This window comes from Portunus trituberculatus, chromosome 46 (assembly GCF_017591435.1).
Source record: "Portunus trituberculatus isolate SZX2019 chromosome 46, ASM1759143v1, whole genome shotgun sequence".
Lineage (NCBI taxonomy): Eukaryota > Metazoa > Arthropoda > Malacostraca > Decapoda > Portunidae > Portunus > Portunus trituberculatus.
The window spans coordinates 20,367,890-20,378,902 of NC_059300.1; the positions used below are offsets into that span (position 1 = coordinate 20,367,890).

The window sequence follows — 11,013 nt, forward strand, 5'->3', positions numbered from 1 at the left end:
TATCGCAAAGTTGCCCGCCCCGTGTTTCCTCGATAGAGTCAGAGAGAGAGAGAGAGAGAGAGAGAGAGAGAGAGAGAGAGAGAGAGAGAGAGAGAGAGAGAGAGAGAGAGAGAGAGAGAGAGAGAGAGAGAGAGAGAGAGAGAGAGAGAGAGAGAGAGAGAGAGAGAGAGAGAGAGAGAGAGAGAGAGAGAGAGAGAGAGAGAGAGAGAGAGAGAGAGAGAGAGAGAGAGAGAGAGAGAGAGAGAGAGAGAGAGAGAGAGAGAGAGAGAGAGAGAGAGAGAGAGAGAGAGAGAGAGAGAGAGAGAGAGAGAGAGAGAATGTGTACATGTTTGTGTAGGTAAATAGGTATTTGAAAAAAAAAAAGTCTGAAATCGTGGCCAACGGTCATTATATATAATTATCATCATTACTATCGGTAGCAAAAGCAACAGTAGCAGTAGCAGTAGCAGTAGTAACAGCAGCAGCAGTAGTAACCTCCCTGTGGTGGGACTCGGGGGGCACGTCAGAGGAATTCCACCGCAGTATTCCCTACGTGTTGTGAAGGAGGGACAGTGAGGGACGGGCAACCCCCGCCTCTATATTTTTACCCCCACAATGAGACAGGCGGGAGGGGATTGGCGACCAGCCCTCATGAACACGCTTGCCTTGCCTGACTTCATTAATCTCAGTCTGGTATGCCAGTAGTTTATTATTGTCATTATTTGTGCTCTTGTTATCATCCTCTTTGCAAAGGTAGGACATAAGAACATAATGCAAGCTGTGTTCTTCCTGTCAGCCTCATAAATCTATCTAATGTGGTTCTAAAATTTGCTAATTTCTCAACATTAACAACCTGGTGTACAAAGATCAATGATGTGATTTTTTTAACTATGCACTAAATTGGTCTGGGTTTCTCCACTCAAAATATGAAATAAAAGCACAAATTTCTTTAAAGAATGGCTTTAGAATGAATGAAGCATGAAAACATGGACAAAGAAACACGTGGTGAATAAAGACGACCTATTCAACTTCAACATTGATGCTTTCTCCATCACGCATCACTCCTTTCATCACAGGTCCCGTCATTCACTCACTCACTAAATACTTGCACCCTCAGTCGGTTCCTGATTCCCTTCTTCACCCCTTCACTCACTCACTAACTCACACACTTACTCACTCATTCACGCACACAATAATAATAATAATAATAATAGTAATAATAATAATAATAATGATAATAATAATAATGTCTTTTTCAACACCATCCTATTTTTTCACACTCGGCCAAAACTTCACCAAGGTACATATTTTTAATTTATCTGAGTTAGGAATGGGGAACCAAGGCAGTCGTTTGCACGTCGAGGCGAGGCTGACCCAGCTGGGCGAGGGTGGGGTGGACACAGTGAGGTTGTCCCGCTCCCGCTCAGCTGGTTGCTGCGGCTGGGGGAGGCGCACCATAGCCTCCTTCACCTTCCGGGGAGGAGCCGAGGGGGGGACCAAGCCCCTCGTGTCGGAGAAGGTGGCCAGCCTGAAGGTGGGCAGGCTGGCCACCAAAGATCCCGAGACACCCATCAGGGTCGAATGCCTGGCAGGAGACGAGATTGTCTTCTGCCAGGAAATGACCCTGGAGGACCTCCTGGCAGGGCTGAGGAGGACGAGCAGGGCGGCGGGGAGCCACGCCGTCCTGTTCCTCTGCCTTGTCAGGGGGCAGGGTGTCCGCGGGGGGCAGGGAAAGGGCTGCCCAATACTCTTTTGCAATGGCAAGAGAGTGGGCAGCCCGGAGTCCCCCCAGAAGGCCCAGGCCGTGCCTGTCCCAAAGGCGGGGCAAGAGGCCGGCCCCGAACAGGCTGGGCAGGTGGGGCCCAGCCCGGGGCAGGAGGCCGGCCCCGCCGAGGCTGGCCAGGTGGGGGTCAGCCAGGGCAGGAGGCCGGCCCCGCCGAGGCTGGGCAGGTGGGGCCCAGCCCGGGGCAGGAGGCCGGTCCCTCTGAGGCTGGGCAGGTGGGGCCCAGCCCAGGGCAGGAGGCCGGCCCTGCCGAGGCTGGGCAGGTGGGGCCCACCCCGGGGCAGGAGGCTGGCCAGGTCGGGGCCAGCCCGGGGTCGGACGGCCTGGGCCTGTGGGTCTCGGCTCCTACCCCGGAGGAGAGGCAGGAGGAGGCAGGGGGCGCCGTAATCCCCCCGGTGGACGAGGAAGCAGGGCTCGTCCACCGCAGAGTGGGGAGGGGAGAGACAAACCCCTCCCCACCGCCGCAGCGGGAACCCCGCGGGTCAGGGATGGCTGGCCAGGGGAGGGTCAGGGGGGGAGGCAGGCTGTCCCTTGATCTGTTGGACAGCCTGCTCTCCACTGGGCACACTCTGACCCTGATCACCCTGGCATACTCCACCCTGCAGGAGTACTTCCCTGACTGAGCGGGGCAGCCTGCCCACATGGCACGCGGCTGCCTTGTGGGGGAGGAAGGAGGATTAGGTGGGAGGGGAGAGGGGGGAGGAAAGGCAGCCGGGAGGGAGGAGAGCTGCCTTGGGAGGGGGGGAGGGAGGGCAGCCAGGCCAGGCCAGGAGGCTGTCCCACAGGAGGGTAGGGAGGAGGGACAGCCCAGGCCTGGCCAAGAGGCTGCCCGCGGGTGGGGAGGGAGGGCAGCCCAGGCCAGGCCAAAAGGCTGCCCGCAGGAGGAGGAGGGAGGGTGGCCCAGGCAGGCCAAAAGGCTGCCCGCAGGAGGGAGGACGGGGGCGGCCCAGGCCTGGCCAAAAGGCTGCCCGCGGGAGGAGGAGGAGGGCAGCCCAGGCCAGGCCAAAAGGCTGCCCGCAGGAGGGAGGAGGAGGGGCGGCCCAGGCCTGGCCAAAAGGCTGCCCGCAGGAGGAGGAGGAGGGCGGCCCAGGCCTGGCCAAAAGGCTGCCCGCAGGAGGGAGGAGGAGGGGCGGCCCAGGCCAGGCCAAAAGGCTGCCCGCGGGAGGAGGAGGAGGGGCGGCCCAGGCCTGGCCAAAAGGCTGCCCCGCGGGAGGGAGGAGGAGGGGGGCCCAGGCCTGGCCAAAAGGCTGCCCGCAGGAGGGAGGAGGAGGGCAGCCCAGGCCTGGCCAAAATGCTGCCCCGCGGGAGGGAGAAGGGAAAGACGGCCAAGGCCAGGCCAAAAACGCTGCCCCGTGGGAGGGAGGAGGGAGGGGCGGCCCAGGCCTGGCCAAAATGCTGCCCCGCGGGAGGGAGGAGGTAAGGGCAGCCCAGGCCTGACCAAAAAGGCTGCCCCGCGGGAGGGAGGAGGGAGGGGCAGCCCAGGCCTGGCCAAAAAAGGCTGCCCCGCGGTAGGGAGGAGAAAGGGGCAGCCCAGGCCTGGCCAAAATGCTGCCCCGCAGGAGGGAGGAGGGAAAGGCGGCCCAGGCCAGGCCAAAAAGGCTGCCCCGTGGGAGGGAGGAGGAGGGCAGCCCAGGCCTGGCCAAAAATGCTGCCCGCGGGAGGGAGGAGGAGGGCAGCCCAGGCCTGACCAAAAGGCTGCCCGCAGGAGGGAGGAGGAGGGGCAGCCCAGGCCTGGCCAAAAGGCTGCCCTGCGGTAGGGAGGAGAAAGGGGCAGCCCAGGCCTGGCCAAAATGCTGCCCCGCAGGAGGGAGGAGGGAAAGGCGGCCCAGGCCAGGCCAAAAAGGCTGCCCGCGGGAGGGAGGGAGGGAGGGCCAGGCCTGGCCAAAAAGGCTGCCCCGCGGGAGGGAGGAGGGAGGGACAGCCCAGGCCAGGCCAAAAATGCTGCCCTGCGGGAGGGAGGAGGGAGGGGCAGCCCAGGCCAGGGCAAAAAGGCTGCCCCGCGGGAGGGAGGAGGAGGGGCGGCCCAGGCCAGGCCAAAATGCTGCCCGCAGGAGGGAGGAGGAGGGGCAGGCCAGGCCAGGCCAAAATGCTACCCGCGGGAGGGAGGAGGAGGGCAGCCCAGGCCAGGCCAAAAGGCTGCCCGCAGGAGGGAGGAGGGAGGGGCAGCCCAGGCCAGGCCAAAAAGGCTGCCCCGCGGGAGGGAGGAGAAAGGGGCAGCCCAGGCCTGGCCAAAATGCTGCCCCGCGGGAGGGAGAAGGGAAAGACGGCCAAGGCCAGGCCAAAAACGCTGCCCCGCGGGAGGGAGGAGGGAGGGGCAGCCCAGGCCAGGCCAAAAAGGCTGCCCCGCGGGAGGGAGGAGGATGGGGCAGCCAGGCCTGGCCAAAAGGCTGCGTTTAACCCGATTTTTTTGTCTGATGTTTTGTCTCCAGATTTGATCCGATTCTTACTGTCATTTGAATATTGCAAGTTTTACGTCACAATGTTTTTCTTTCTCTCTTTCGAAAAGTTTCATTACAAACTAATTAAACTTTCCATTTTTTTGACCTTCAAAGAAAAAGAAAAACATGACACATTGTTTTCATGAAGCACACACACACTTACACACACACACACACACACACACACACACACACACAGACACTTACACACACACACACACACACACACACACACACACACACACACACACACACACACACACACACACACACACACACACACACACACACACACACACACACACACACACACACACACACACACACACACACACACACACACACACACACACACACACACACACACACACACACACACACACACACACACACACACACACACACACACACACACACACACACACACACACACACACACACACACACACACACACACACACACACACACACACACACACACACACACACACACACACACACACACACACACACACACACACACACACACACACACACACACACACACACACACACACACACACACACACACACACACACACACACACACACACACACACACACACACACACACACACACACACACACACACACACACACACACACACACACACACACACACACACACACACACACACACACACACAAGCCAGAGGACCGGGGTTCGATTCCCCGGCCGGGTTGATATATTTTGGTGTGTCTCCTTTCACGTGTAGCCCCTGTTCACCTAGCAGTGAGTAGGTACGGGATGTAAATCGAGGAGTTGTGACCTTGTTGTCCCGGTGTGTGGTGTGTGCCTGGTCTCAGGCCTATCCGAAGATCGGAAATAATGAGCTCTGAGCTCGTTCCGTAGGGTAACGTCTGGCTGTCTCGTCAGAGACTGCAGCAGATCAAACAGTGAAACACACACACACACACACACACACACACACACACACACACACACACACACACACACACACACACACACACACACACACACACACACACACACACACACACACAGACAAAACTTTCACCTAACCTACGTACAGCATTTATTTTCTCTCAAGTGACCTCCTCCTCCTCCTCCTCCTCCTCCTCCTCCTCCTCCTCCTCCTCCTCCTCCTCCTCCTCCTCCTCCTCCTCCTCCTCCTCCTCCTCCTCCTCCTCCTCTTCCGTGCCCTCTTCACAAGTCACACCATCATTAACCCTCTATAGCCCTCCTCTTCCTTCCTCCTTAGCCCTATGAAGAGGAGGAGGAGGAGGAGGAGGAGGAGGAGGAGGAGGAGGAGGAGGAGGAGGAGGAGGAGGAGGAGGAGAAGGAGGAGGAGGAGGAGGAGGATTTATATATGGAGGAAGGGAAGTGGAAGAGTATGTTACTTCTTACCTGCAAAAAAACAGGTTTCTGTCGGTATTGATGGAGATGCACTAACATATTTAGAAAGTTATCTTGCAAACAGGCAATACTGTGTTCAAGTTGGTAAATCTTTCTCAGACAAGAAGATTTTAGAAAGAGGAGTACCCCAAGGCAGTGTTTTAGGTCCTATTCTGTTCTGTATATATACTATTGAACTATCACACATACTAAGAAAACATGACATTGACTTCAAACTGTTTGCTGATGACACACAGTTTTACATGACCTTGAACAATGTAGATAATGTTGAAAGATAAAACTTATTATGGATGATGATGGTAGATGGATGGAATCCAAGCAGTTGAAACTTAATCAAAACAAGACTGAATGTTTGATAGTGGGTAAGAATAAGGACTTAAAGAGGATTGATATGTCCACATTATGTATTGATGGTAACAGTTTGGGTGTTCGTGATACAGTGAAGGATCTGGGAGTATTATTGGACAGTCATTTATCTATGAAAGATCAAATACGGCAGGTGGTTAAGACGGCAAGATACCATCTGAAAAATATAGGTTTTGTCAGAAAATACTTGGATGAGAAAACTACGAAGATGCTGGTTCATAATCATGTGATAAGCAAACTGGATTACTGCAATTCTCTGTATTATGGACTGCCTAAGTATCTCTTAAAAGACTTACAGCTTGTCATGAACAGAGCTGCCAGACTGATTACAGGCGTCTCTCCTCGTGAGAGGATAACACCTGTATTGATAGATCTGCATTGGCTGCCAATTAAAGCACGAATTGAGTACAAGATTAGTGTTATGACTCATCAGGCATTACAGTCTGGAAAACCTGAGTACTTGAGGAACTTACTGGAAACATTCCACCATGACACTACGATGGAGCTGAGACACGATGCAGACCCATACAGACTACATGAGCCAAGATATCACCTTGACATGGGATGTCGAGCATTTGCAAGATGCGCACCAAGGATTTACAATAAACTGCCGAGTGATATCAAAGGTTGTGCCAGGATCGATATCTTCAAAAAGAAATTGAAGACATATTTGTTCAAGGAAGTTTATGATTTTAACGGGATGGAAATCAAAGACAATTATAGATGCTAGTTGCTTTTGAGGGAGGCTCTGCTGAGCGCTGCCTCGCAGTGGAGCGGAGCCTTGAACAAACACCCCAGGTAACAAGTAATTACTCATGATGCCGTGAAACTGTTAAAAAACCACACGAAAAGAGGAGGAGGAGGAGGAGGAGGAGGAGGAGGAACAACCTGTAAAAACCAAAATGAAAACATAACTATAAAAATACAGATACATTCAACTCTGTGTAATAGGATAGGTTAAAATAAAAAAGTATATACTGTATATATATATATATATATATATATATATATATATATATATATATATATATATATATATATATATATATATATATATATATATATATATATATATATATATATATATATATATATATATATATATATATATATATATATATATATATATATATATATATATATATATATATATATATATATATATATATATATATATATATATATATATATATATATATATATATATATATATATATATATATATATATATATATATATATATATATATATATATATATATATATATATATATATATATATATATATATATATATATATATATATATATATATATATATATATATATATATATATATATATATATATATATATATATAAGCGGAGGTGCTTCTGGCATTTTAACTCTGCTAAGTGGGAGGAACTAAGGCAGTACTATTCTGATTTCCCTTGGGATGATTATTGTTTTCATGTCAGAGATCCTTCTCTTTGTGCCGAGCGCATAACAGAGGTGATTATCTCTGGCATGGAGCTATACATTCCTCATACTTTCTCTAACCCTAAAGCTAAAAAGCCTTGGTTTAACTCTGCTTGTTCTCGTGCTGTCAATGATAGAGAGGCGGCTCACAAACGGTTCCGTAGCCATCCAACTGCTGAAACTCATGCCCTATATATTTCTGCCCGTAATCATGCCAAATCTATTCTCCAACTTACTAAAACTCTTTCATCAATAGAAAATGTCAAAGTCTTTCCAATTCTAACTCCTCTCGAGATTTCTGGCATCTAGCCAATAATATCTCTAACAACTTTACTTCTTCGTCTTTCCCTCCTTTACTTCATCCAGATGGCTCTACAGCTGTCTCTTCTTTTCTAAAGCTGAACTCTTCGCTCAAACCTTTGCTACCAACTCAACTTTGGATGATTCTGGGCATATTCCTCCTACTCCTCCACCCTCTGACTACTTCATCCCTAAAATTAAAATTCTTTATAAAGACGTTTTCCTGGCCCTCTCTGGCCTTGATTCTCGGAAGGCTTACGGTCCGGATGGAGTCCCTCCTGTTGTTCTCAAAAACTGTGCTTCCGAACTCGCTCACTGCCTGGTCAAACTCTTTCATCTGTGTCTCTCTACTTCTATTTATCCTTCTTGCTGGAAGTTTGCTCACATTCAACCTGTCCCTAAAAAAGGTGACCACTCCAATCCTTCTAACTACCGCCCTATAGCTTTGATTTCCTGCCTTTCTAAAGCCTTTGAGTCTATCCTTAATAGGAAGATAATGAGGCATCTATCAGCTCACAACCTTCTCTCTGATTGCCAGTATGGTTTCCGTAAAGGCAGATCTACTGGTGATCTTCTTACTTTCCTAACTGAATCTTGGTCATCCTCTTTTAGGGACTTCGGTGAAACCTTTGCTGTCGGCCTTGACATATCGAAAGCCTTCGATAGAGTCTGGCACAAATCTTTAATTTCTAAACTACCCTCCTACGGATTCTATCCTTCTCTCTGTACCTTCATCTCCAGTTTCCTTTCCGATCGTTCTATTGCTGCTGTAGTAGACGGTCACTGTTCTTCCCTAAAACTATCAACAGTGGTGTTCCACAGGGTTCTGTCCTATCACCCACTCTCTTTCTATTATTCATCAATGATCTCCTAAATCTGACTCAATGCCCTATCCACTCCTATGCTGATGATACCACCTGCATTATTCAACAGCGTTCAACAGACGCCCAACCCAACAACAATTAAATGACTCAAGGCGAGATGCTATAGGACGCCTAACTTCTGATCTTTCACTTGTTTCTGATTGGGGCAGAGAAAACCTGGTTTTGTTCAATGCCTCAAAAACTCAATTTCTACAACTATCTACTCGACATAACCTTCCAGACAACTATCCTCTCTTCTTCAATAACACTCAACTTCCCTCTCCTCTACATTAAACACACTCGGTCTATCCTTCACTAAAAATCTAAACTGGAAATTTCACATCTCTACTCTTGCTAAATCAGCTTCCAAGAAGTTAGGTGTCCTATGGCGTCTTCGTCCATTTTCTCTCCCTCCCAGCTGCTTGCTCTGTACAAGGGCCTTATCCGCCCGTGTATGGAGTATGGCTCTCATGTCTGGGGGGGATCCACACACACAGCTTTACTAAACAAGGTGGAATCTAAAGCTTTTCGTCTTATCAACTCTTCTCCTCTAACTGACTGTCTTGATTCTTTAAGTCACCGCCGCAATGTTGCATCTTTATCTGTCTTCTACCGCTGTTTTCATGCTGTCTGCTCTTCTGAACTTGCTAACTGCATGCCTTCCCCCTCCTGCGGCCTCGCTGCACAAGACTCTCTACTTCTTCTCATCCCTATTCTGTCCATCTTCCTAATGCAAGAGTTAACCAGTATCTTCACTCCTTCATTCCCTACACTGGTAAACTCTGGAACTCTCTACCTGTGTCTGTATTTCCACCTGCCTATGACTTAAACTCTTTCAAAGAGGAGTGTCAAGACACCTCTTACGTTAACTGGACCCTCCTTTTAGATTTTTTTGTTTTTTCTCTTTCTACTTTCCTCTTAACAGGGCCTGGCAACCAGCGGGATTTTTTTTTCCAACACTTTGTTTGCCCTTGGCCAGTGCCCTTGTAATGTAAAAAAAAAAAAAAAAAAAAAAAAAAAATATATATATATATATATATATATATATATATATATATATATATATATATATATATATATATATATATATATATATATATATATATATATATATATATATATATATATATATATATATATATATATATATATATATATATATATATATATATATATATATATATATATATATATATATATATATATATATATATATATATATATATATATATATATATATGTGTGTGTGTGTGTGTGTGTGTGTGTGTGTGTGTGTGTGTGTGTGTGTGTGTGTGTGTGTGTGTGTGTGTGTGTGTTAGTGTTTTTCTTACCTTCCAGAGTTCTTTTGCAGAGTTCACTGGTGAAATGAGGTGCCCAAGGTTTGTCCTGATCTCGACAGGCATGCTGAAATATGCATTGTAGGCCTCGCGCATTTTCAGTGATCTTTCCAGAGAGTACTTTTAGCTCTAGTTTTGATAAACTCGCCACAGACGTAGCAAAATGCGTCAGCCGGATGCTTAGAACCGCTGGATGCCATGCTTGATGAATGCAGATAGTAATGACTGATGACGATCGACTTGTTTACTTATTAACGTTTATACTGCCATATACGTTGCAAGAATGTTCTAGAAGTTCATGAAACGTTTGGAAAGAATAGTTTTGAAGGTTCTGGAGTCATCTAGAAAGTTCTTTAATTTTTTTCACCAAATTAGTGTAGAATCTGTCTGGATTGGTGGGGATCATTGAACTTAGCCTATTATAAAAGGCTAGTTTCAAAACATCGCTGGCCAGTTTATAAAAATCAAAGTTTAAAGAGAATAAGCATTATATTCTTCGTTTTTTAGATGAAAGGAAATAGAAAATAACATTAATTGACCAAAGACAATAAAAAGTCAAAATTTTGTTACACCGTGTTATCAAAGGCAAATCGTTCTTCCCAGCAGTCGGCGTGTTGCGTGGCGAGCAACAGACGTACTCATGTGAGGTCTCGTTCATTTCCATCGAGCGGCTGTTCTTTTATGGCGCCCTATGTAAATCAGCGGGCCGTGACACATAATGGTGATGCAGTGGTGCGAGATAAAGACCCACGCCTTGAAAGATGGAGCTTTAATTCAAGTTAGGCCATCGTCAAGCCATCACCGCGCCCTTGCCAGCCACTACCAGACACCACCACATCCCCGGATTAAGGTGTGTTGCAAGCAGGTATTATTAAACTTATTTTCATTTCCCTTTGTGTGTAACTGGTATTTCATCACGTCTTTACAATATCGAGTTTTGCTTTCAATATGTTTTTAATGGTTGGTAAATGGGCATAAATAGCTTTATGTATATGACATTTTCTTTAATTTGGTCCTATAATTCACAGAAAATGTTTTTATCTATCAATAATTTGACTAATGAAAAGGTAAAGT

The 11,013-nt window shown here is 47.7% G+C and overlaps 1 protein-coding gene across 1 annotated transcript; it reads left to right on the forward strand.

The window, feature by feature from the left end:
• The first annotated feature begins 1,560 nt into the window (after nucleotides 1–1,560).
• Nucleotides 1,561–2,385, forward strand: LOC123519759 (collagen alpha-1(I) chain-like). Its single transcript, XM_045281264.1, has one exon. The coding sequence runs from the start codon at nucleotides 1,561–1,563 to the stop codon at nucleotides 2,383–2,385; it is 825 nt and encodes a 274-aa protein (XP_045137199.1).
• The last annotated feature ends 8,628 nt before the right edge of the window (nucleotides 2,386–11,013 follow it).